The sequence below is a fragment of the Sceloporus undulatus genome, chromosome 3 (genome assembly GCF_019175285.1).
Source record: "Sceloporus undulatus isolate JIND9_A2432 ecotype Alabama chromosome 3, SceUnd_v1.1, whole genome shotgun sequence".
Taxonomy (NCBI): domain Eukaryota; kingdom Metazoa; phylum Chordata; class Lepidosauria; order Squamata; family Phrynosomatidae; genus Sceloporus; species Sceloporus undulatus.
Genome location: NC_056524.1, coordinates 33,117,405 through 33,144,795, shown reverse-complemented (window position 1 = coordinate 33,144,795; position 27,391 = coordinate 33,117,405). Strand labels below are relative to the sequence as shown.

The following is a 27,391-nucleotide window of genomic DNA, read 5'->3' as shown; positions in this document are numbered from 1 at the left end:
TCGAACCCTGGTCTCCAGAGTAGTAGTCCAACCCTCAAACCACTATGCCATGCTGGCTCTGAGCCTGTACTAGGGCTCAGGTAGGACTGAGCGTTCACATGCTCAAATCCCTACTTGTGCAGCCCAGGCGCCATCTTGGCGCATGCCCGTCCAGACAGCGTACGCCATGATGACGTCCCTCATGCGCAGCACCCAAACGGTGCAGTGCATGAGGGGCATCATACAACTTATAGTGCCTCTTCCACGGTGCAAATAGGAGCCGCATTTCGTGGCTCCTTTTTACACTGGGTTGGGGGCGTGGTGTGTGGTTGCCATGTCCCCAACCCAGTGTTTCCAGGGGCGGCATAAAGCCGCACCTTACCAGGGTGTCTATACAGCCCCTCTCTCAATCTAATTCACTGTGGCTTCAATATGCCCAAAGGCTCGAGAGCATTAGCAGCAAATACACTAGAGCTCCCCTTTTGCCAACATGTCATTTTATGGCTTCATGTTTATCTGTGTGTGGGTGTGTGAGCATGCATACACACACACACACACACACACACGCCTGTGTTTGAGAGGGGGGCTAAGTGAATTTCTTCTTATCTTATCACCAGCGAAAGGGCTCAAGCTCGACTCAGGCTAGCAGCCTTCCGAGGTCGCTAAAATGAGTACCCAGATTGTTGGGGGCAATTAGTTTACACTTTGTAAACCGCTTAGGGAGTGCTTAAGTGCACTGATAAGCAGTATAGAAATGTACTTGCTATTGCTATTGCTATCTCCAGGTCACCTTAGGAAGGTAGCAGAGATTGAAAAAGACATTCCCTGTTGTGGACATGTGCATAATCATTTTAAATAAATATATAAATAAATAATTTCCCCAGTATTGAATTAAAAGGAAAGAAAATTGATATATTCGGTTGTAGAAATATATCCTTTCTTCCTTCCAGGAGTAGGAGGCGCACTTGAGAATGATGACCCTTCAAGGATGGTGATGGTATTGGCTGCTACAAATTTTCCCTGGGACATTGATGAAGCTTTGAGAAGGAGACTAGAGAAAAGGATTTATATACCGTTGCCAACAGGTTGGATGTGCCTTATTCTCTAAATGCAGTTTTCATGTGTGTGTTTTTCCTATAGTGTAGTATTAAAAAACCTATTGATAACTTCTGTTACCAACATTGCATTTTCATAGGTTAATAATTTGCCTGTTTTTAAAAAAAATGTTTGAGATTGCACAATGAAAATATTTAATTGCAGCCCCATTGAGTGAGATCATGACTTCTGAATCCAAGTTCATTTAGTTAAGCATGGAATTAAATAATACATACATACATACAATGGAATTACTCTTAATTTTTAAGAGGCAGCCCTGTAATAAGCATCAAAGGCAGCCTATAGATACCTCTAAAGATATATTGGCAGTGAACTCTTGCCAATGAATGCAGAAAAGCCAATCCATGAATTTTCACTCTTAGGCTTGTCATGCTGTAAATCAACTCTTGCCTGACCTTTATGACTAGATTTTAAGCCTTTCAGATAGCAGCTTTTGATTGTTCCCTTGCCTGAGGATGTCTCATCATAGATTGCTTTCCTTGGCTGTCGGTCATATCTGCTATTAATTTCAGGACCCTTTATCATGTTAGGCTCGTATAGCTGTGTCTCCTTTTGAATCTGCTTGCTTTCCATTGTAAGATAAAATAAAAATGCTGTGTGACAGCAGTTGTGATTGAACTTGCAGGAGAGAATGACCTTTGTAGCTGTACAGCTAGCCTCCTGCAGATTGCAGATTCTGACATTTAATGACACATTCATGCATGACACATGGCAGCTAGTGACAGAGGCATCCCTTAAGAGGTTCTCTCTCTTTCCCTCATAATGTTTAGGAATCACTTATCATCTGGTGATGTTGATGAGGGGATTTTTTACCCTTTCTTTACATTATTGGTTTCTACTGTTGGAATTAGGACTCCCATGGGACATCAAACTGTATACCAAATTAATCTAAATGGTAACAGAGAAGTGGGAAGAGATGGAAAAAATATTTTTTTTAAATCAGAAAATTTTGGAAAAATGAAAAAAAATGATATTAGTCCCCTTTACAGATTGAAACTTACTTGTGTAGGTTAGGAAAATAAAATGTATTACGTATAAAATTTTGGCATAAAATTAACATGTTTGAATTTCCTTATTATTATTTTTTTTTAATTGTGTGTGGGTTACAAATGGAGCTATAAAGTCCCAAACTGTAAGAAGCTTGTTTGATTTTGTCAGTTTATCAGGAGAATGCAAAACTAAATACAGACATCATCAATATTAGTAAAACAGAGAAAATTATTTTGTCTCCTCAAGTTCTTCATAGCGTAAAGCAGACATTAAGCATTCATCCCCATAAAAAGAAGTGAGAACAGGAAAGTAAGGCCAGGATTTGCAATGTTCTGATGTTTTACATAGATTAAACTACATGCTTTTTAGAAATAATTTCACAGGAGTCTATATATGAACACCATGTTTTAAGCAATTTATTCATTATTCTAAGAGAAAATACTTCACAACCTATTTTTCCTCCAGTTTTTCAAATTTACCTCAAACTTTCTAATCCCACCCCAAGTCTTCATATCTTCACAAGTAGAGAAATACATAACACAGAGGATTCATTGTGAGTGGCAAGTCTATAACATATATAACATGTAGTTTCCACTTATAATGCAAAAGCTGAGTTTAAGGCTGGGTAAAAACATTTAAAATATTAAATACATAAATAATTTTTAGAACATACTAAAAGCTCCTCCATTTTTAAAAAAAACAAACAAACACAAGACACTTAAAAACAGCCAGAGCAGCCACTCCTAATTTTAGGAACCAATGGCCAAGCAAAATAGCATAAGCTTAGCTGCCCACTGCAAATTCAGAAGCAATGGAACCAGCCTGACCTCCCCTCCCAAACCACCCAGAGTGGGACATGTCCACAGAGTCATCAAAAAGATCCAAATGACAAGTTCTTGTTTCTTGAGATTAGTATTTCACAACTTCCAAGAGAGTACAGAGCAAAAATTATTACGCATGCATGGAATGTTGCTATACTAGTATAGTATAACTTTTCCAGAGGCAGAGTGTGATGGATGGGGAGGCTCATGTACTGTATCTTGTTGTTGGTGTTTATACTGTTCGTTAGCGTTCACTGGCAAAACAGATGTATGCCTTCTCTCCAGGGAAATGTGATTCTCAGTAGACTTGCATTCTTCAATAGAAAAGAGCAGGATAGACAGGAAGAGATGTGTTGACAAATGTCCTCATATTTCTTTAAATCTGGGTGGGCAACTGCAGAGGGAGCAAGGGCCAACGCTCTCCTCTGTGAAACCTATGGGCTACACCAGCACAACCAATACAACCAAAACTGATGTTGTATCACTTCCTGTTCAATCTTCCAGTCATCCTTTGGGAATATATTGAAATATGTGGAGGCTTTGTTGCCTCAAACTGCCATGTTTAGTAGAGCTTTTGAGCTGTTTCCGATTTGTTGGAGGAGTGAAATCACCTAAAATCAAATTGAGGCCTTGAAGACTTTCAGAGGGTTTTGAAGACTTTGGGGCTTCAAGGGCCCCCTGTGAGCTGTGCTTTGAGAATCATGTTTTGCCCATTCCTTCCTTAAAGTCTGATTGGTATCAAGATCCAAAGGGCAACCCAAGGCCACATAGGGTTAGGATGTTTTGTTTTGAGGAACTAGTGCCATTTGATAAAATAGTTGCTTAAAGTTTTTTGGATTATGAGGTGTGTTCCTGACGTTTTGCCAGCAGCAATGGCTAGCATCTTCAGATAATGCTGGCATGGAAGGGAGTGGGGTATATCTACTGTTGGTTGACAGGAGGTGATTTGTATATTAATCTGTGTATTGTTCTTCTGCATAATATGTTGTACCATTTGGTGGATGGTGACCTACTAAAACACACCATACAGATCTTAGTAAAAATGGTTTTATTAGATGCAGACTTAGGCCTGGAACAGACAAGCCAAAAGCTGAGACTTCTGGCTACTTGAAGGTCATCGTTTTTACACCATGCACGCTCTCAAAGTGGCCTGAAACCTTTCCGACTCCGTGCTTCGATCCTTTGGATCAGAGTAAAAAAGAACTAGGATAATCTGGCTCCTAACGGTGCAGGTTGGGGGCAGTGGTGGTGGCCTGCATTTGGAGCGAGCCGTGTGGTCACTATGATCCCAACCTGCTTGTGGCCAGAGTGGCCTCCGACCATTCCTTCTCTCCCATCTATTTCAGGCCAAAGTCATACTTAGAGTAGACCCATTAAAATGAATACATATTAAGTTTCTTATGACTAATGTAGATTGCATTGATTTCACTGTATCTTGATTATATGTGTTTGGATCCAACCCATAAATTAGATTTTTCATTAAAAAGACCTTAGGCATATATCCTGTTAGTAATTCCCACTAGAGGTGACCTACTTTATTAATGATAACATGGCATATCAGTACTTATATAATTTCTCCTGATTCACCTGGCTACTTCAGTTGAAATTTACAGATATTTAGATTGTGGTTTCTTTTATCAATTGACATATTGGTGTTTTAGAATGCAAGACTTGTCATCAGCAAATTTATTGCCAATCACCTTTGTTGAATATTCACCTTCCTCCCGATAAAACCCAATTACAGTGGAACATTTTCAAAACTCATTACACGTTTGCAAACCTGTTATAATCAAAAGTCCTTTTTTGCAGCAAAAGGCAGAGCAGAGCTTCTGAAGATAAATCTTCGGGAAGTAGAACTGGATCCAGACATCAGCCTGGAAGAAATTGCTGAGAAAATTGAAGGCTACTCTGGTGCTGATATCACTAATGTTTGCAGGTATCCTATTTCCTATATTTGTAAGCTGAGGAAAAGTTGAATTGCTACATGAACTATCCTTACTGAACACTTACTTGAGAACACTGCTGAACTCAGAATTATCTGTTTTATCCCACTTCTTTTTGAACTTATGTTTTCAGGAAATCCTTTCCACATTGAATTATCTGTTGAGGAATCAGCTGCAGAATGCTGCAGAAGATCCTCAGTACTATTTTAGGACATGCACTCTGTTCAGATTGGATGCTTAGTTTCTTGGGTCCTTATCACACCATGCTGTTATACCATCATAGCAGGGCTTTGGTCCTGCTTTTGTTTCAGATTTATCGCACAGCATTATGTTTTCCCCAGTGCTGTTGTGCTGTAGTTGCTGGGAGTGTGATTTTTTTCATGCTGAAAATAATCTGTTAATTATCCCCTTTCCCACAATTTTGAGTGCAGGTGTTTCATTCCATTTGATTGCAAGAGCAATTGATTAGTAGGTGTAGTATGGGTGTGATCTGGTTGTCTCTACCTTGCGGATTCTCAAGGAAATGTTCAAGAGGGAAATCTCAGATTACGTCTGGTGCTTGGGCAGGGAGGACAAAACTTCCAAAGATAATAGCTGTGTTTTCTGTGGTCTATACTCTTGAAACCCTTAAAAAATCTATATGATTTGCTCTTATAGTACAATAATGCTGTGATCCTTGCTTGTTAACCATTTAGTCACTATTCAGATGACTTCAGATACATGGGGATGTTTTCCAGAGATTTCTCTACTGCTTTCCTGTGCTATCACACCACAGTGTTGCCACAACAGCATTACTTTTTAAAAATTATTTTAAATTTATTTAATAGCATTACGATGGCTTAATGAATACAAATGAAGTGGTTTTAGAACAGGACAACCTGAAAGGATTGATAGCGTGATAAAAACTTTTGTTTTCCACAGGAGAAGAATTGTATGGTCTGTTTCTCTTCCTGTGCAATCTCTCGTGATGAGAGATTTGGACAGTGATGGGTGAGCTGTAATGACATCATTCTGTAATAATGTTATTATGGATACATGGATTTGATCATCCACAGCTTCAAAATATAAATTCCACAAAGCAAATCTTGATTTTGAGCACCCACATAAATTGGTATCCATGGGAAGTCCTAGAACCAACCCCAGCGAATACCAAGGGCCCACTGTATATTGAAGCCAACCAATAACAAAGCAGAAAGTGGGGCAAATGGGGTGGTGATAACAGCAGTAGTACAGTTGAAAAATCTGTGCAAATCTTGCTATTACAAAGCATATGTGGCAAGACTGTGATACACAGTATCAGTAATCATTGTGAGTACAGCTGAAACGGTTTTCAAATATTATAACCTGGCATAACTGCATGGTGTATTAGGGGCCTTGATAATTGTTCCTTGTGAACTATCATTGAGCCCTAAAGCATATTTAATGTTCCTATTTGATTGTGCATTTGCAGGAGAAATTGGTAATGTGGGTCAGGTTACCAATTTAGGAATACTTGTCTGGCATTAGTGATCTTATTGATGAATCCCTGATCAGTGTCTGAAGAATCCCAAGGTTCACCAGAAAATTTCCAGAAAAAACACATTTTGAAAGCAGTTCCCTTGGTTTAATACCGTTGAAAATGAAGCTAAAATAAAATCTTTGTTGTTTGCAACTTTTGCATATTTTTTATTGTGCAAATTTTGCTCTCAAATTGCAGGTGCGGATTGTATCCAGACTGTGCCATACTTAGAATAGATTTACTGAAATCATTAGGACTCAATTAATAATAATAATAATAATAATAATAATAATAATAAACATTAATATTCCGCTTAATCTCTAGGGATCCAAGCAGATTATAACAGTTAAAGAGAATACATTAAAAATTCCAAGATCCCCATCCCTCCCCCAGTCATAAAAACATAATTAAATGCTAAAAGGAGATTAACCAAGAAAAGGAGTTAAAACATTAATATACAATAACAATTAAAATGAAATAAGAGTTTCAAGATGTCATAGGATGCAGCCACAAAAGCTTACAGAAGAGAAATCTTGTTAGTTTCTTAAGGTGTCACTAACTTCTTTCTTGTTATTTCTGGTGTGATAGGCCAGCACAGCTGGAAATTTTTATGGTAGAACTTAAATTAGTCTTGACTAGCCTGCCCCATGGATTTCATTGGGTCTGTTTTAAGTATGGCTGCATCTGTATCCAACCCATTATCTTTACAATAATGGGAAAGATTAGCAACAAGGGGTGGCAAAATTAAGAGAGACTACTTTGGTTGCAGCTAACATTGTTTAGTCTTTGTACTAGAAACTTGTTCCTAAAGTTGCAATTAAAGACTGGCTTTTCAAAAAGGGAAGAACTCCTGAAATGGACAAATAAAGTGCTTTGGAGAAATGCCATATCATCCCTCCTCTGGATAAATGGGAAGCAAAAGCAGAACTAATGAGCAAGCAACAGCAGGGGTTAAAATATCTGTGCATCCTGCTAAAAAATCCTGAGGAAAATAATAAGTCTCGGCCTGCTTTCTAATATTTTTTAAAGCAGGCATATCTCCATAAGAAGAATCTTTTAACACCAGTGTACCACTAATGAAAAGATCTTGTTTCTCCCATACAGAACCACTGTATGCCTCTGACAGTAGGAATCCTCAGAGCATGGTCTCTGACGATAACGTGTACTGGCTATATACCCTGGATATGTTTAAGGAGCAAGCTAGGAGGTTACTAAGCAACTACAAGAACTTCAGTACTGACAAAGCTGCCTGTCTGAATTGTCACTCTGTGCCCACTTCCTCGTTCTGTGCATGACTGGATTGAAGCAGTTGGGGCCCTGGTGCAGTTCCAGAAACAAGACCTTCCTTTGTGCAGTTATGCAGACTCCACTGTTGGAGTGCTGACTTTATGTAGTGAACTTGTGACAGATTAGGCTTGGGAGCCCTGTTGGGCATAGACACCCCCCTGAGGGATTCCTCTTGGCATGTTTAAGGTTGGAAGCTCAGAGAAGTGCCAGTGCTGAGTGTAAACACTATTAGGGGAAGAGAGAACTACAGCCTCCCTTATCAAAAGCATATCGCTCTTGATAGTATCACCATACAAGGGGTGTGTGTGTGTGTGTGTGTGTGTGTGTGTGTGAGAGAGAGAGAGAGAGAGAGAGAGAGAGAGAGAGTATAACAGTAGGGGGTCCCTGACCACCTAGGGCTCTGGAGCCTTTGCTCCTGTTGCACAGCTAATAATCTTGATTCTGTGAGAAAGATAAATGCATCCTGGGAGCAAGAGTGACAGTAGATATCTCATCTTAAAATGATTCAAAGGAAAGTTAACCTGTAATACAAACTTCTAGCCAAATTTAAACTGCCGTTTAAATTTAATAGGATTCTGTCTCCATTTATTTATTTATTGGATTTATATGCTGTCTTTCTCCCAAAATGGGACTTTTTGACTCCCTTTGGTATGAAATGTCTCTATGGCTCAAAAGAGTTGCACCTGGGACAACATAGTACCTGGGGGGGATCACTGAAGCCTATTTCTTAACTCTGTGACTCACTCTAATTCCTGACTCCAATTAGAGTAAATCTATTTAATTAATGAAGCTTTCATAGGATGTATTGAGCTATCAAGTTGCCATTTATTCAGTGAGTCTACTTTAGGTGGGACTAACATTTAGCTTTAGGTCTTTATCCCTAAAAGTAAATCAGATTTTACACATGATTGTGACCCCTTTGCTCACCATACAGGAAAGTAGTTTCAGATACTGAAGGGTCTGTAGTAGTTGAGCAGCAATTTTTAGTGCATATGTTGAACATCGCCATAAATTATGGTAACATCCTTATTGTATGTTCTTGATTTTATCTATATATTCATAGACACCTTTGTGGATTTCTGTGTTCTTTGCATTATATGTATGTTGGGGTTAGAGATGTGAAAACTAGTCTCACTAAGGGAGCTAGGAAGACAGAGAAAAATAAATGCTTTACATATTCTTGTTATAGACCTGCAATGTACAAAGGTAATCAGGATTACTATATCTGCTAACACATACTGTTAACAATTAGGAATACTAGTGAACTCCATTCACTCTTCATTTTGAAGCAAATTAACCATGTTCACATTTTCCAGACTAATATGTGAATTTGAAAGCAGTTATTCTTCATATTATCTACCTCTCTAAATTTAAGCTTGAACATTGTGTACAAAAATGGCAATGAGGGCTGTGTGTATAGTTTAAATGTAAATATTCATGGAGATGTAGGAGAGTCACATAAACAGGTTAGAATGGCATGATTGAGTAAATGAGAAACTGAAATAGCATGGACATGGCTGAGCTTTCCATCCCTTTCGTCATTAGCTCTTGTTTCTTTTCTTTTGTGTTTTAGGGATGCCTCTTTGATGGCAATGAGGCGGCGCATTAATGGCTTATCACCAGAAGAGATACGTGCACTATCTAAAGAAGAGCTTCTGATGCCTGTTACCAAGGGAGACTTTGAGCTGGCTCTGAAGAAAATCTCCAAGTCTGTATCAGCTGCTGACCTGGAGAAATATGAGAAGTGGATGTCAGAATTTGGATCTGCTTAACTTCCAAGACATCTTTTTATGAGATATTTTAGCATTTCAATTACAAAACATTGCAAAGACTTAGAAAACTTTTAAGGCTTGAGTTTTTCCTATGGACAAGATTCCCCCACCACACACTTTTTTTTGCACTTTAAAGGGAACAAAACAAAATCTTAACACAGTGAGACCATAGTATTTTTCAGACAAAAGCTAAAACAGTAAACATAGAACATTTGGGTTGTCTGCATTTGTGAATGCCAGTATCCCGATTTTCATATGTGTGTTTTTTCATGGCTTTTATCTGTTGGTTAGTTATGACATTTTGTAGGAAAAGGTTAATAAAAAAGATTATAGCCTCTAAGTGATAGGCCATATTGTTGGCTTGTTAAATAAGGTCCCAGCCTCCTTGAATGTAGCACTGAATCTTTTAGTCCTTGCTTCTGCCTTTCTTCCTCATTTAGATAGTTCATCAGTATGACCCAGCTGAAAATACTGAAGTTCATTTTGCACTCCAGTTATATTGGTGTGTCTACACTGATATTTGCTGGATACTGCTAATTATGTACAGTGTGAAAGGGACACTCGTGTTTCTAAATATGCCATGTATACCTGTAGCCCATCACAGATTTTTTGGTATTTTTTGTTTCCCAAAATGAATATTTTTCCTCCTGCCCTTTAATTTGTTACTGCATCCGGCACCAGTGTATGGGCAGCATACCAGTTGCTGTATCAAGTCTGAAGCAGACAGTAGAGGAGATCCTTTTCCATTACATCCTTAAGGTTGGGAATCTCAAGTTCAATTTTTTGCTTTTGTTTCTATTTTATGCTAGTGTAAATCCACTGTTCACTCTCAGCTACTGTAAGCTGGGTATTTATTGAATATTGTAAAGGCCATGCGCACTACAGATGTTACAGTGCTTTAATTGTCCAACACAGCGCTAAAGCCAACTGATACATAACTTGCACTGTTTCATCCAGCTGTCCATGTTTTTAGACCACTGGAGTGAGGAACCCATGACCCTCTGGTGTTTGGGATTTCAGCTTCCAGAAGCCACACCCATTATGGCCAGTGGTAAGTGATTATGGGAATTATAATCCAAACCTCTTGGTGCATAGAAGGGTCTCACATCTGTTTTGGAGTAACCTTTTTCTTTTTTCTATTTTATAAAAGCTAGTTGTACCTTTGTTGCAATATAGGTTATTGAAGTTGAGACCAGAGAAATGTAAACCTGGACTTAACAGAGCTGTCCGTCCTTGAAATCTGGAATACACTGTATATCCTTATATTTCTGGAGCTTTCTAGGCATTCCACTTTTTTTTAGCAGTTCCTTCAAATATGAGAGACTGAAGCTAATCTGTAGAACTTTCCACTAGCCAGGGTACACAAAAATTTAGCAAAACTGTGACTTTCTTTAGGCCTGGTCAGACATCATGTATTGTTCACTTCCCAAAGTGATCCTTTGTGTGTACAGGTATTATGGGATTAGTTATACAAGGTATTTGGTTATTCATTTTGGGAAAGGACATAGGATCAAAACCCCCTGCTGTTGGAGATGGTTCTAGAAAATTTACATGGCAATCTTTGCACTTGAACTAGTTATATACCTGATGTTATATTAATCAGACTGCAGCATTTTTGACAGGGAATTTATTTAAAATAATCAATACGCATTCCCAAACCATCTTTTCATTTGTGGGGTAGTTGCTTAAAATAATTTGCTCTTCAGAAAATCTGTCCTTTTGGACACTGTTCTGTAAGGATTTTTCAGCTATCAAGTGTGCTGATCTCGCACTTCTTATCTTCACAAACTAGATGGAGAGTATACTGATCCATTTAACTCATCTTTGCCATTCCTTGCTATAACTCATAGAGATCAAGAATAAGTAAATGTAGCCAACATAATATGTATGGCCCTCAAAGCCTGCCACCAGAAAAAAAATCTAGGAAAAAGCTTTATTTGCACCCCCAAACTTCCAGGAGGTGCAGTTTTGTAATAAAACAGAGTAACCCCCCCCCCCCCCAGAAGTAGAGGTGGATGCCCAACCACTTTTGAAATTTTCAATACTTTTTCACATTTTCAGATTGGGGATAGCCCCAGTAGATTCTGGGTGTGTGATAGAAAATGAGGCCTCCCAACACTGCAAAGTTGCCCTCCCTGATATAAGTGAAATCCTAGAACAATCTGCTTAGTGAAATAGTAAAAAAAATCTGACTGATTAAAATGTCACATTTGCTGGTGCTTCTTAAAGTTCTTTTCCCTCAATGCTAAATCTGTTACATGGGGAAAGCTGCTTTCTAGGTGCAGCCTTCATTTGATTTCAACCAAGATTGTCAAGCTACTGAGGCTCAGGCCTGTTCCAGACTGCCAAAATAAAGCTGCTTGGGGTCTCTTTGGAGGTATGCTGTTTAAATGATGCATGCATCCTAAGAGTCCGGAGGTTGCACCAAAGCCACACTCCATTCCTAAGCACCGGAGTGCAGCTTTGGTGCAGCTTCTGGATTCTTCGGATGCATGCATCATTTAAACAGCATACCTCCAAAGAGACCCGAAGCCGCTTTATTTTGGCAGTCTGGAACAGGCCTCAGTCAACATTTGCTTTACAAGGCCTTTATGTGTCATTATTCATTGTCATAACCAACATAATGTTTACTGGCTAGGTCCATAGAGCTGAAAATGTGACTTGGTTTGATAAGAAAGAGCAAGATCTGTACTTACATGACAGAATCCTGCAGTCCTAAATATGGCCAGCTATGTAGGTTGTGTTTGTAACACTTGTCTTCACACTCCTTAAATAATTGTTCATTGTTTTTTATATAGAAGAAATCACACATAAATACTGTGAATGGCAGATTGTGTTCATGTCCAACAAAAGGCAGCTCTGTTGTTAATAGAAGGAATTACTGTACAATAAATATCCTAATGAAGACTCCTTTTTTTCTGTAGTGGTGTTTTGTTCTGTTAAAACACTTGGGATTCATTTATGCTCCTGCTGTTGCTGAGTAAGTTCTGCATAAGAACAGCTCAGCATCTAATAGAGCTTTTTGGGGTTGACTGCCTTATCTCTGTTCCTCTCACTGTGGCCCTTTGTGAAGTTGGTGTGGAACCTGGCATCACAGTTCTTGGCAACACTCAGGCACAAGGGAAATGTGAAACTGCCTTAGGACCCTGTCCTGGTTTTGTATAAAGAGCTGTGATTCATTGCAGTAGCATTTTCTGTATTTGGAAACAGCAAAAATTGCACGTAGACACACCAAATGCTTTCAATCATATTGATTATTAGCAAGTAAATTTCTGCACTGCTTATCAGTGCACTTAAGCACTCCCTAAGCAGTTGACAATGCATATTCTCGTGTAAATTTATGCCCATATTACCTTGAGCATGCGGTGGAAACTCACAGCTCACCTGCAATTTTTCTGTTTTCAATATGATCTGGGGGACTGTTTGGAAATGCAGTAGGGACACTGCTGGTATTTAAATACTTTGTGAATGGTCAAAATAGACACAGAACATGATTTAATTTAACATGATTAAATGATAAGCATTTCTATTTTATTCAAAGACATAGCTGTGTTCATCTGGAAAATCAGTATGTAAAGGGATTTGTAGCGCCTTTCAGAGTAACTGAAAGAAAGAAACTGGTAGCATGAGCTTTTGTAGACTTGAGCCTACTTCCTCAAATGCATAGGGTGTCTTGAGCGGAGAGTCTAGAGGCAGACCTAGATAACTGGACATGGGCCTGAAACTGTCATGCAGGACTATGCAAAGTAATATCCTTGAGATGTTATTGAATAACAATTCCCAGCATTCCTTACCAGTGGCTATGCTGGTGAAGGCTGCTGAGAGCTGTAGTCCAACAAGATCTGGAGGACCACATTTTGCCCACCTGTGCTGTAATGCATCATTTGTTAACTGGTTGGTACAGTGGACCCTTCCTTTCAGTGGGCTAGTGATCTGTGGGTTCAAACGCCTGCAGATTGCTATTCCCCATATTATTCAGTGGTGCTGTGCACTTCGATGCATACCAATAGAATAATATGGGGTGTGACCATCTGCATTTTTGTCCTTCACATCGGGGGTGAGGGGCGAGGACCCCCATGAATGGGAAGAGTCCACTGTATGGGTATTTAATCACTTCTATAACCTTTAGTAATATTTAGTACTTCTGTAACTTTAGTATTCAGAGTGGGATTCAATCCTTCTTGTCCTCTTTCACATTGCACAATAATCTTGTAGCATTTTACATTCCTTAAAACTGTAAAACTAAGAAGGAACAACATGATCCAAGCTATTCAACGTGCTGATCTGAGCTGGTATTCAAGAATGTTGCAGTAGATCAAGGATGGGCAACTGTAGACCTCCAGATGTTTTCCTCCTACAGCCCCCATGAGCCTGGTCCAGGATAGCCAGTCATGAGTGATTACACAAATTGTAGTCCAAATAATTCTGGAAGGCTGTTAATCTTCCCTTGTGAAACAGAAATGTTTAGGCTGAAAAAAGCACAATCCAGGAGAGTTATTGTCAGATCTAATTCTTTTACTTTAAAAACAACAACTAAAACCCTTTAGAACAGCTATGAAAAGGTCTCATTTTTTATGAAGCAGTGACAATTGTGAAAGGAGATACTTATTTCCCTGAACCACCCTTCCCCTGCTGCTTGCCCCATAGCAGTAGGAACTGAAAAGGAAACAAGTATCTGGTTGTCTTTCTGCCTCACTGCCTGCTGTGGGGCTGATAGCAGATTCAGGGATGATTTCAACTATAAAAATGGGGCCCAGTCTCTTGCCTCAGTTTGGGCTCCGGTCAAAATTGGAGTCCCTCTCCACCCTGCCAACTCTTTTTTAAGAATAGAAGGAAACAATCACAGACTTCCTGCATTATGCCTTGTTTCAACCCACAAAGAAGCATGAATCATAAGTACTATTAGAGGAAGTCAAAAATGGGTTACATTTCTAGCTTATATAAATGAGTAGACCAAAGTGGTGTTCTTTGCAATACTTGCTTCTCTAGCAATTACATTTACGTTTTCTCATCACAGATGTTCTTCTTGCTCAAACATGGGCTGGCCCAATGGGGATTTGGCATTTTGCTAACTGTGGTATGCCAGTGTATTGTGTGGCATATTTTCTAACAGAGACGATTACATGTAAGGTCTTAGCGAAAGGGAGGTTGTTGTGATGATGAAGATGAGAAGAAATAAGCTGTATGCCAAATGGTCTGGATATGTAATAGAAACCATAGCAACTCCAAGAAAGGGCTATAAATACCACACTAGCTAACTGAATTGCACAAAGGACTTTCAGGCAGGCAGGTAGGATCTAGGCTACAAAGTTAGGATTGATCCAAGTACAGTATTCATTCTTGATCCAAGTGCTCATTCTTGACCTACCCAAATGACAATCTATGGGTGTGTTTGTATATGTGAAATGCACCTTTCCTTCAAAGTAATGTCTAGGTCTGGAAACCATGCCCTATGAGGAGTGGCTTAGGGAGCTAGGTATGTTTAGCCTGGAGAAGAGAAGGTTAAGAGGAGTTAGGATAGCCCTGTTTAAATATTTGAAGGGGTGATATATTGAGGATGGAGCAAGTTTATTTTCTGCTGCTTCAGATAATAGTATACAGAGCAATGGATTCAAGCTACGGGAAAGGAGATTCCACCTATACATTAGGAAGAATTCCTGATGGTAAGCGTTGTTTGACGGTGGAATATGCTGCCTTGGAGTATGATAGAATCTTCTTTGGAGGTTTTTATAGCTAGATGGCCATTTGTTGAGAGTGCTTTGATTGTATATTCCTGCATTGCAGGGAGTTGGACTGAATGGGCCTTGTGGTCTCTCCCAATTCTATGATTTGATGGTTCTATGATTCTAGAAGCCCGGGGTGGGAGAAGTCCTTGGTGAGCCCTTTTTGAAGGGACACTTGTCCTGCTGCCTCCCCTCTAGAGCCATCACTGAGTGAAAGGGAGGAGGACAGTACAGCAGTGCTACACAAAGTGGTAGCCCATGGATTGGTGGTGATCCATAATCTATTCAACTGATGATCCCTGGTGAATGTCCACTGGTAGCCAATGAGCAGAAACATGATAATGATCCCTGATACAATGGGACAAAATAACCACTGCCTGCCACCCCCTACATGTAGCAGATAGCTTAAAAAGCACGGAAATAGAAGAGCTGTTGTTGAACTACATTATCATCTTTCAATACAATAAACTTAAGGACTGTGAGCATGTATACAATTTAGGGAGCTACAAAAGGTGTGACCTGTCTACTGTTCATCTAGCTTACTCAAAGGGTTCCCTGCCTTTGTTCCATCAGATGTTTTGGAGTTCAAATTTCAGAAGCTCTAGCCAGGATGGCTAATGTGAAGGGATTATGGGTGCTGTAGTCCAAAATGTCTTGGAGGGCCTAATGTTCTCCACTCCTGGTGTACTCAGAGTGGCACTGGTTGCTCAAGGTGTCAGTCAGGCGCCTTTCCTATTATGAAGGTGGTCAAGTCCCCTCTCCCCAATGATATTAAGAGAACAGCACCCATTAGCTTTAGCTAGCATAGCCAATAGTGAGGAATGCGGGGAGCTGCAGTCCATTAGCATATGTAGGGCCACATTTGCCTATGCTTAATCCATAATATTTTGTGTGCCTTCAAGTCACTTCTGACTCATGACAACCCTAGGGCGAACCTATCAAGGGGTTTTCTTGGCAAGATTTGTTCAGAGGAGGTTTGCCTTTGCCCGTGGACTAGAGATTCGAACCCTGGTCTCCAGAGCCATAGTCCAGGGCTCAAGCCAGTACACCACACTGGCTCTGAACTCATGATGTTAAGGATTTGAGCTAGGACTTACGGCATGTTAAGCATATACCATAGCAGAGCAATATGGTCCTTCTTCATTCTTTATCTCAAAATGTGTCTGTTTACAACTACAGCAGTGACACAAATGACATGTACATAGAAATATTCTCATGTTCTGACAAAGCTTTGAATGCTATTAGGTGTTTGTTTGTTTTAAATAGTTTTGAAAGCAATGCACAGGGCATTAATGTGTTTGAAATGACAAACAATAAGCCACAAAAATAAACATAATGCTAACAATAAAGGTTGGGAGACAGCTAACAATGCCACAGTGCCACTAGTGCAAGCAATATCGTCAATTAAAATGTCTGGGCAAATAAAACTGCCACGACCTAGGGCCAAAAAGTTTGCAGTTTCAGCACCAACTGTATTTACTTATGGAGAGTATGCCTTGTTCTTTGTCTGTTTGTAGTCTGTTTCAGGGGTTATAAAGCAGATTTCAGACATGCATGGTCTGCAGAACAATTCTTCAAGAATGCAAGAACTACTGACTCTGGTCAGTGGCGTCACTAGGTTTGGCATCACTCAGTGTTACCCTTACCAGCACATCAACCTCCTCCCATACCACACCATACAGAATCCTTAGTAATGTCTTTTGTACTAATATTAGTCCTAAATCATAATTCCCATAAATCACTGAATGTAATGGCAACACTTGTGACATAACCATTAGTAAAATTAAAATTATACAGTACCTTTAACTTACAATATCATACACAGCCTAAATGTATTTATGTGTACATAGTTTCATGTGGTTAAAGTGAAAATTTGGTAAGATATGTTTATTATGAAAATTTAAAAATGATAGAATCATAGAATTGTAGTTGGAACAGACCACAAGGGCCATCCAGTCCAACCCCATGCCATGAAGGAACTCTCAATCAAAGCATTCCCGACAGATGGCCACCCAGTCTCTGTTTAAAGACTTCCAAGGAAGGAGACTCCACCACTCTCCGAGGGAGTGTGTTCCACTGTCGAACAGCCCTTACTGTCAGGAAATTCTTCCTAATGTTGAGGTGGAATCTCTTTTCCTAATATTTAAAAATTGAAAATTAAATTTTAAAATACCTCCCCTCCCTTTCTCCTCCCATTGAGCTTGCCGCACTCACATAATCTCTTCCACTGGGCTCCATGGGATTGCAGCAGAATCGACTGATGAGGTGTCCAGTAAACCCGTTACTAAGGTTAAACTAGATCGGTTTGAGTTCGTGAATACCAATAATGTGGACAAGATCCTTGGAAATGTGAAGAAGACGACATGTCCCCTCGATCCCTGCCCGTTGTGGCTGGCCATCCAGGGGGGTGATGCCTTGATGGCATTTCTTAAAGATGTCATCAATGCATCCCTTAGGGAAGGTTGTGATCCAACTTGCTTAAAGAAGGCGGTTGTTAGACTGCTCCTGAAAAAACTTTCCCTGGACCCCCTGGATATGAAGAATTACAGGCCTGTATCCCATCTACCATTTTTGAGCAAGGTTACCAAGAGGGCTGTCACCCTTCAACTCCAAGTCATCTTGGATGAAACCAATTATCTAGACCCATTTCAAACTGGCTTCAGGACAGGATATGGGGTGGAGACTGCCATGGTTGCTCTGGGTGATGATCTTTGTCTAGGCATTGACAGAGGAAGCGTTACCCTGTTGGTGCTTCTAGACCTCTCAGCGGCCTTCGATACAATAGATCCCTTTAATAATAAATAAATAAATAAATAAAACTTTTATTTTTATCCCGCTTTTCTGTGACGAGACAATCAAAGCGTCTCACAACACATTAAAATATCCACATTCAACATGGTCTCAAATTCCCCCCCCCTTAAAACAGGATTAAACATGATACAATGAAAATAAGAGATTAAAATATCTAATAATAATAATAATAATAATAATAATATAGCGAGAACAGAGTGGTGGGCTAAATCATGATGTGAGGGGCAATCATTCTGTGGCCGGACACTTTTATTCAGGAAAGACCTGCCGGAAGAGATCCATCTTGACAGCTTTTTAAAAGCTGTCTAAGGGGGCAATTTGACGGATCTCGTCTGGCAGACCGTTCCATAGTCTGGGAGCAATTGCAGAGAAGGCCCTTTGGGAGGTAGCAGTTAGTCTGGTTTTTAAAGGCTGCAATAGATTCCTCCCAGAGGACCTGAGGGTGCGGAGTGGATTATATGGGAGCTGGTGATCACTCAAATAGGTTGGGCCCAAGCCATGTAGGGCTTTAAAGGTTATAATCAACACCTTGTACTATGCCCGCAAGTTCTTTATAAAAACAACACGTACCATGAACATCTTGTTGTCAAAGGAAATCTTACTTTGTTTTGCCTTTAGTAGAGGAAATGCAGATGTTTCCATTAGGTGTGTGGGTGTGTGAAGGAAGAATTTGTACTCAGGACCCATGGAAATTGAATAGGTCTGAAGAATATATTGTGAGATATTTCTAAGTAAATGCTTATAATGCATGTAATCATCTTTGCAGTACCACAAAAAACCTTCAATGCTTTCATATATTTAAGACCGGACTATTTTCCTAATCAACAATAAAACCTACTACCTTGATGATTTAAATTTAGCTGGTTGCTTCAGTTCAGTTCTGTTTGGTATGAGGAACTCTCTCCAGGGGCCTTTGAGGAATCTATTTACAGTGTGTGAAGATTAAACTCTGTAGAGATTAACGCATTATCAGCAGATGGCACCACTGCTTGGCTCTTTCTGATGTTATGCTTGTGCTTCTAAAGAGCTGTGTGTGAATATATCGATTTGCTTCAATGATCTTGACTCTTTCTGAGATGATACTCAGGGCTTGTGGTGTTATGTTCCATATTTTCCAGAGTTGGCTCCTCTATAATTGCTGGGCTGTGGGTGGCAGTGAATGGCTTCTTCAGGATAAAGGGAAGAACTAGCAGATTTTGCAAGAGCTTAGAAGTAGGTAGTTACAAATAAGTTACTTGCAATTATTATCTTTTCCCCCAGTAACTAAGGCATAATCACTTTACATTACAATTGTAATGTAATTAGGGATAATGTTCATTGGAGTGTAACTACAGATCTCAGAAACAATACTGTGGATATAGTATATCTTGATTTCACTAAGTCCTTTGACAAGGTTTCCCATGACATTCTTGCAAACAAGCTTGTAAAATGTGGGCTAGACAAAGTAACTGTTAAATGGATCTGTAATTGGTTGACCGGCCGAACCCAAAGGGTGCTCAACAATGGCTCCTTTTCATCCTGGAGAGAAGTGACCAGTGGGGTCCCACAGGGCTCTGTCCTGGGCCCAGTGCTATTCAACATCTTTATCAATGACCTGGATGACAGAATTGGGAGCATACTTATCAAATTTGCAGATGACACCAAATTAGGGGAAATAGCTAATACCCCAGAGGACAGAATCAAGATTCAAAACGACCTGAATAGACTAGAAAGCTGGGCCAAAGCTAACAAAATGAAATTCAACACGGAGAAATGTGAGGTATTGCACTTAGGGCGGAAAAATAAAATGCACAGATATAGGATGGGTGACACCTGGCTGAATGAAACTACGTGTGAAAGGGATCTAGGAGTTCAAGTAGACTACAAGTTGAACATGAGTCAACAGTGTGATGTGGCAGCTAAAAAGGCCAATGCTATTTTAGGCTGCATCAATAGAAGTATAGTGTCTAGATCAAGAGAAGTAATAGTGCCACTGTGTTCTGCTTTGGTCAGGCCCCACCTGGAATATTGTGTCCAGTTCTGGGCACCACAAATTAAAAAGGATGTTGAGAAACTGGAGCATGTCCAAAGGAGAATGACCAAAATGATGAAGGGTCTGGAAACCATGCCCTATGAGGAACGCCTTAGGGAGCTGGGGATGTTTAGCCTGGAGAAAAGAAGGTTAAGAGGTGATATGATCGCCCTGTTTAAATATTTGAAGGGATGTCATATTGAAGAGGGAGCAAGCTTGTTTTCTGCTGCTCCAGAGAACAGGACCCGGAACAATGGATGCAAGCTACAGGAAAAGAGATTCCACCTGAACATTAGGAGGAAGTTCCTGACAGTTAGGGCTGTTCGACAATGGAATGCACTCCCTCGGAGGGTGATAGAGTCTCCTTCCTTGGAGGTCTTTAAACAGAGGCTGGATGGCCATCTGTCAGGGATGCTTTGATTTGGATTTCCTGCATGACGGGGTTGGACTGGATGGCCCTTGCGGTCTCTTCCAACTCTACTATTCTATGATTCTATGAATACTTGCGATTTCAGCGCTCCAGATCCCTCAAGCAACCATGCTGGTTTGGGATTCTGGTTTTCATAACCCCCAAACTAACTTTTTAAGGTCTGAACTATAGCATATTTATTTACTTTTATACAGTTATTTTTTTTTTTACAGGGGCTGGTGTAGCCTCAGTATTTAGGTGTATTATACTATGGGCTAGCTTGTAGTATTCTGTGTAGCCCTGGTGGCACAGTGGTTAAATGCCTGTACTGCAGCCATTCACTCAAAACCACAAGGTTGCGAGTTGAAGACCAGCAAAAGGGCCCAAGCTCGACTCAGGCTTGCATCCTTCCGAGGTCGCTAAAATGAGTACCCAGACTGTTGGGGGCAAATTAGCTTACTTGCTAATTAGCTTACTTGCTGTTCACCACTATGATCTTTGGAATAGCGGTATATGAATAAAACAAATTATTATTATTTATTATTATTCTCTCTCCCTTTTTTAAAAATTAATCCAAAGTAACAATATCCATTAATAATAATAAAAAATAAAAATTTTATGTTTCCCTGCCTCTCCCATTGGATCGAAGCGGGGTTACAGACTAGATAATTGCTTTTCAATAACAAGAAAGCAGACTTACTTTTTCAAAAAACACAACAGTAACTAATTGCTCAGGGAGGATGGTTTGGAAGAGTAAGTGTGATTACCTTTTTTCAAATAACTTTCTATATATCATCTACAGCATTGGCTCAGAAGCGTGGTATATTCAAGCAGAAGAATAAAGTAAAATGAACCAAATCATTCCAGATTGCAAGCATCAATTCCCTGCAAATGGAAAATCAGCATATGGGGTGTTAGACTGGTTAGATGGATCAATATCAATTTCTGGAAAGTTTCTTTTTAATGTAGAGGGGCAATTAAAAGTAGTATGCCACGTCTGTAACTCAAAGTGGTCTTGTCCATTGTACCATCAGAAAGTTGCATGGCATAGGCCAGCCAAGCTTCTAGTGATGTCTTGAGTGAGCCTTGACTTTTCCCCCAGGCTTCCTTAAACCCAGTACATAAATTCCAGGGTTTCTCTACCTAAAATAGGACTTTTTTTGTATTCTTCCTCATTAATGTATTTTGCCCTCTTGTTGCAGCTTTCACCTATGAAATGTAGTATACCCAACTCTTGTATGTATGGTGCCATTTTGCCAATAGTAAAAAGAGACTCCCAGCGTGAATATTGGAAACAGAAGGAGCGTTTATGAGTGTTTTTAAAATAATTCAGAGGCATATTAAAAGACAGGGGAAAGGCCTAGCCACAATGATTTTGCTGTCAGTTCCATTACCCATTTCTATCAGCAGATCTAATTTCAGTCATTAATTCTATTGGTTCTCTACTATCATGTGTGTATGTGCCTTCACGTCATCTGCTGACTTATGGTGACCCATGGATTTAATAGGTTTTCTTAGCAAAGAATACCCAGAGGTGGTTTTGCCAGTTCCCTCCTCTGCTATTTACCAATCCTTAAAACATTTGTGAGGTGCTTTTCTATTTAAAATGGTTGGGGAATGTGAAGGATAGCAACATATTTCACAAACAGGGTAATTAGTATCCACAAGCAAAAGGTGAAAAACAACCAATCCCACACAATCACCACCCCATCCACAAAATTTTGCAGGAAATAAAGCACAGTTAGTCTTCTTTGTAAAAATGTATGAAGTAAGCATATTTATGCAAGTTGCGAGAGACCAGACACGCTAAGTTATTAGAAGGATGCATCTGATTTCCAGAGGAAAATACACCGCATATAGAATCTGCCCGAGAGCACCATCCTAGCCACTATGGGTGTGGAATCCCTATACACAAACATCCCACACTAGTATGTACTATCAGCCACCAAGAATATCATTCTCAAGGAGGCTACAGCAGACCTAGGCTGCATCCGCACTGCAGAAATAATACGGTTTCATACACATTTAACTGCGATGGCACAGTGCTATGAAATTCTGGGAATAGTAGTTTTGTGAGACATTTAGCTTCATCTATCAGAGAGCTCTTCGGCTTCCACCCAGAACATACTACCAAATGTATTGTTTATAACCTAGCCCTCTAATAAAACCACATCTGCTGAGACCCACAAGATAGACTCAAAACCCATGGACTTGCAGCATTTCTCAAACTACAACACTCACCTAAGGAACTAAAGAAACAAATCAACAAGGCAAGATTTATACTGGGAATCATCTACTATGAGACACCAAAACTTTAAAATGATAGACCACCACTAGTTGTAACCTACAGTCCACAGCTTAGACCACCAAACACATCATCAGTGAGCTACAACCTGTTCTTGAGAATAACACAACCTTCTCACAAGCTTTGGGGGGTAGGCCTTCATTGGCCTACAGACAACCTGAAAATCTTAAACAACTACTCACAGCGGGATACATAAGATAGATAGTAACGCAGAGACAAGACTTTGCCACAAACCCAGATGCCAACTCTGTACCCTCCTCTGCTCTGGGAACTATATTACATCACCTACAACAATAACAACATCACCTACAACAATAACATCACCTACAACAAAATATAGACTTGCTCTTCCTCCAATGTGATACATGCCATCATATGCTTGCAGTGCCCTCTATACTTTACACTGGACAAACAGGACAGTCTCTATGTAAAAGGTTAATGGATACAAATCTGACATTAGAAATGGCAGTATCCAAAAAAATCAGTTGCAGAATATTTCTCCTTCCTGGAAATATTTTATGGGATTTGCAGGTTGTGATCCTTGAGCATGGAAATTACAAAGAAGACTGGAAAGAGAAATAGCTGAATTGAATTATATTTACAAAGTCCAATCCATTATCATGAAAGCTGTCATGGCCAGTCACTCAGAGGACTTGGAGGAGGACTCAGCTCCTCAGGTACAGGAGGAACCTGAGGCTGTGCCAGGCCCCAGTTCTGCCTTGCCAGGTCCCAGCTCTGCTCTTCCAGTCCCAGTGGATTTGGCTCAGCCAGACCCTAGCTCTGTCGGGTCTTCTCCAGTGAAGTCTTGGGCTCAGCAGCCCAGCCTTGCCCCAGTAGAAGTGCCAGACTTGGGAGACATAGAGCAGCAGAGCATTGAGGTTCCTATTTTTAGCCAGAGGAGATCAGAAAGGATGTGCCTTCGGCGTTCTAAGAGACTTGCTCAGAAACGCAAATTAGGCAATCAGCAGCTGTGATAAGGGAGCTAGATATAAGGCACCTGGCAGATGCTGAGCTCTCTTGCCAGAGACTATTAGTTTTTATTAGTGCTGCTTGATCTGACTCCTGGCTTCCTAGACCCTTGGCAGCCTTTGAATCCTTGACCTCGGACCGGACTCGCTGACCAACCCTCTGGTATTCTTGACCTCGGACTGGACTGGTAGCATTGCTCTCTGTAATCCTGAACTTTAGACTGGCTAGTGTCTTACTCTCTTCGGACTTCGTTTGGCATTGTTGAGGAACTGCTCCTTGGCAGCTCAGCGTGTTTATCTTTTGCCCAGCAGGCTCTTATCAGCTGTGTGAGTGTGTATTGGCAGCATTCCCAGACAAACGCACTCATTATGTGTAACCCTGCTCATAGCAGCAGTACTGCTAGGGTTGCCAGATTTGTATTGTACAAAAAATTAACAGCTGCTTAACAGACAGGAATTTAGCAGCTGACATTTTTCCTGAAATAGAAATAAAACAGGAGGAAGCTTCACCTGTCTGCCTGCTGTATATAGTGTTTAAAAGCATCTGTGTGTGCATGCACACATGTTCATCCATTTTGCAACCTACTTTGGTTTGGACATGTATACGTGGGGTAATACACAGAGGAAGAGCACTAACACAGAGTCAGTGGAGAACCTTTTTTGACTGAAACAATGAAGAGTGTTTGAATAATGAACAACTTTATTAAGGCACAGACCTCTGTGGATAGTAATCACTTAATCAGATACATGAAATGTTAACTCACTTGATAGATTTACATTGAAATGGTGGAAATTTTGAACAGTGAAGTTATGGGAAACTAAAAAACAGAAGATACATGCTGGGATAATGATAATAATAGTGAACATGAAGAAAACAATAGTTGAATGGTAACACAGACTTGATGAGCTGAGTAATGCAATGACAAATTCCTCTGTGAATTAAGAGATCTGACCGGTATCTCCTGTGATTAAAATAGTGCTAAAGGCTTTTTATCACATCACACTATAGCTCATAATGCAAAAATGTTTGTCATACTGCTCAGCTGGTATTTTATTAATAATCACTGTTAATGTAATTATCACTGCCTTACTTTCTGAATTTCATTTTCCTCTGACTTCACGGAAGCTGTAAGAGGAAAGCAGCCAAGTCTCCACATTAAACTACTCGTCATAGGAAGAATGTCTGAATGCTGGCAAAAGTACCTGATATCAACAGCATCTTCTTCATTACTGTAATGACAAGGGTAAGACAATGGGCAGATTCTCTGCAATGCTATTTCGCTTTTTTCCCCCCTTTGCAGTCCATTACATATTCTTCAGGTCCAGGTTTCCAACCTTTCACTGCCACACTGATGTGCGGAGGGCTGAACCACTAGGCCAGAAGTGAGAACTGTGTGACCCTCCAGATGTTGTTGGATTGCAACTGCCAGCATTCCTCCCTACCACGGGCTATGCTGGCAAGGGCTAATGGTAGCTGCCATCCAGCCATATCTGACCTGGGCCACGTTAGTGCTTCTCTAGACATTGTCAAAAGTTTCAAATTTAATAATCACCTACTGGCCCAAGAGATTTTGTCCAAAAGTTAATTCCTGGATGGCAGAGGGTTGGACCCAGATGGCCCTTGTGATCCCCTCCAACTCCATAATTATAATTTAAAGAGAAATTCAACTGGTATAATAATACCTTCCACACCATGCTGAGTGAATGGGAAATGGACTCTGTGGACTTTCTGCATGCCATGCAGATATCCAAGAAATAGGAGGTCAGTCAGACAGAAAAGAAAAGTGAGATTCTAAGTAATCAGAATGTCTTTCTTTCTAATATGGATTTCCTTCTTCCTATTGGTATTATAGTTTCTACAACTTGCTCCCTCCCTCTGGTTGTCATGACAATTCAAGACATTTTATTGTGTAAAGAAGGAAAACTCTGAGTTCTGCATGAACGAGAGGCTTGTACAGTGCGCCTACTCAGCACACTTGTCAGTTACCCCTCAATTAAACTGTCATTTTACCTAGACACTGCTTCGACCACCTAAATTGTTTTGAGTTATTTACAGATGAGTGGTTTAGAACCTGAAGCGATACATTTCAATTTTAAGGTTTGCTTTATTTTAAACAACAACAATGGCAGAAATTCATTCTCACATAGCTGCCTACTTGATTTCCTTACTTCCTTTCCACTCTTAGTTTTGGGATGGGTTGCAATAGTTGTGGTTCATCTCATTTTTAGTGTCTTGTAGAGATGAGCTGAATTAAGGTGTTGGATATGTCTTTTTGAAACTGAAGGTTGGTTTTAGCCACATATAATATTACAGGTCCCCAGGAAATCATGAAGAAATCTGTTAAAAAGTGATCTTCATAATTCTGGAAAAGCATCAAAAATGACAACTGACAGCATGTCAATGCTCTCTAATGCCATAGCCAAAACTTCTGCCTCCTCATTCACTCTCAGAGTAAGCTAAGAATTTTGGTCTCAGTTTAAGGACTATTTCATAGATCTCATGGAGCAGTAGGGCATACCTTTCAATGTTTCACAAATGAAAATTTGGACATGTGTGGCCAAGCGGCATCAGGTTATGGCCAAGAGGTCAAATTGTATGAATGAGGAAGCACAGATAAGCTCAGAGAGAGTGCAGAAACTTTCTTTTGCCTGAGCTTACTAGGAATGGCAAGATACTTTCCTTTTCCTTTCCTCCCATTGAATTAATTGAGTACAAACTAATTTTGCACTTTGATGTAAGCTGAGGACTAAGGGGGAAAATAAGAGGAGGAGAGGAACATTTTAAAAACAACAGAAAAAGTGGGAAAACAGAGGATTAATAGTAACTCTTATTGCTAAATCAGGACAGCTGGAGGATATGGTGAGCCACAGCTTGTATATAATAAGGGCTTCTTCATTTATTTTCACCAACTTTTAAACTTAAACTCACCAGAGTTGATTCACCAAAGTGAAGGAAGCTGTTTCAGGTGGTAGAATTTAAGTGGACAGATTAAGGAAGCCACCAATGTCTCAGTGTTGTGGTGAATGAGTCCTTGTGTTGGGGTGTTGGTCTCAATGCAACAGGTAACAAAATATCTTCAGCTTGGAGCATCACAAGTACAGTTTTAGAAAGTTATTTCCCTGGTTTGCACATGTTCATTGCTGGCCCTACTAAGAGCCAGAGTGTGGTGACAATCTCAAGTGGCAGAAGATACGAGGGCAGTATCATCATGGTCTAGATGTCTTTCATGAGTGATCTAATGAGAAAGCCCATACTTTGTCCCTCCTCCCAACTAAAGCAGCTTGCTGCCTCAGGAGAAGTAGAGGGCATGACATTATCAATTGGCAGCCAATCCAATTGGTTTGTCTTTGTGAAATGGGAAGCAAACACTGACTTGTTCTTTACTTGAGGGAGCTAAATTTCTTGGTCTGGTCCTGCTGGTGTTACCTTTTACTATATAAAATGGGAACATAAAATGTTAGGTGTTAACTTCCAATTGTCCTGGATCTACAGGATGGCTGGATTTATTCAGCATCACAGATTTTAGTGAGACTAAAGAGGTTTGTAAGGTTAACAGATTTCTAGATGTGCACAGCAGCTGTTCCATAGACAATTATTCTCAGGGTTTAGCATGGTGGGGCTGCCCTCTACTGTTCTGGTTATGTAAGAATATGCAATTGTTTATTGTTTTGGAAACAACATGCATCATTTTAAAAAGCTGTCACTGTCATTTTATCCTGGATCAGATCAATAGTCCACCTGCTGCCATATTCAGTAC

General features: G+C 40.1%; 1 protein-coding gene across 4 annotated transcripts in view; it reads left to right on the top strand.

Moving 5' to 3' along the window:
• KATNAL1 (katanin catalytic subunit A1 like 1) overlaps nucleotides 1–11,735 on the top strand; it is a 44,384-nt gene extending 32,649 nt beyond the window's left edge. For all 4 annotated transcript variants that reach the window (XM_042459290.1, XM_042459289.1, XM_042459291.1 and 1 more), the window contains 3 exons: nucleotides 930–1,064; nucleotides 4,716–4,842; nucleotides 9,208–11,735. In XM_042459290.1, coding sequence (XP_042315224.1) covers nucleotides 930–1,064; nucleotides 4,716–4,842; nucleotides 9,208–9,406 — 461 coding nt within the window. In that variant the 3' untranslated portion in view covers nucleotides 9,407–11,735. The remainder of the gene's footprint in view (nucleotides 1–929; nucleotides 1,065–4,715; nucleotides 4,843–9,207) is intronic.
• The last annotated feature ends 15,656 nt before the right edge of the window (nucleotides 11,736–27,391 follow it).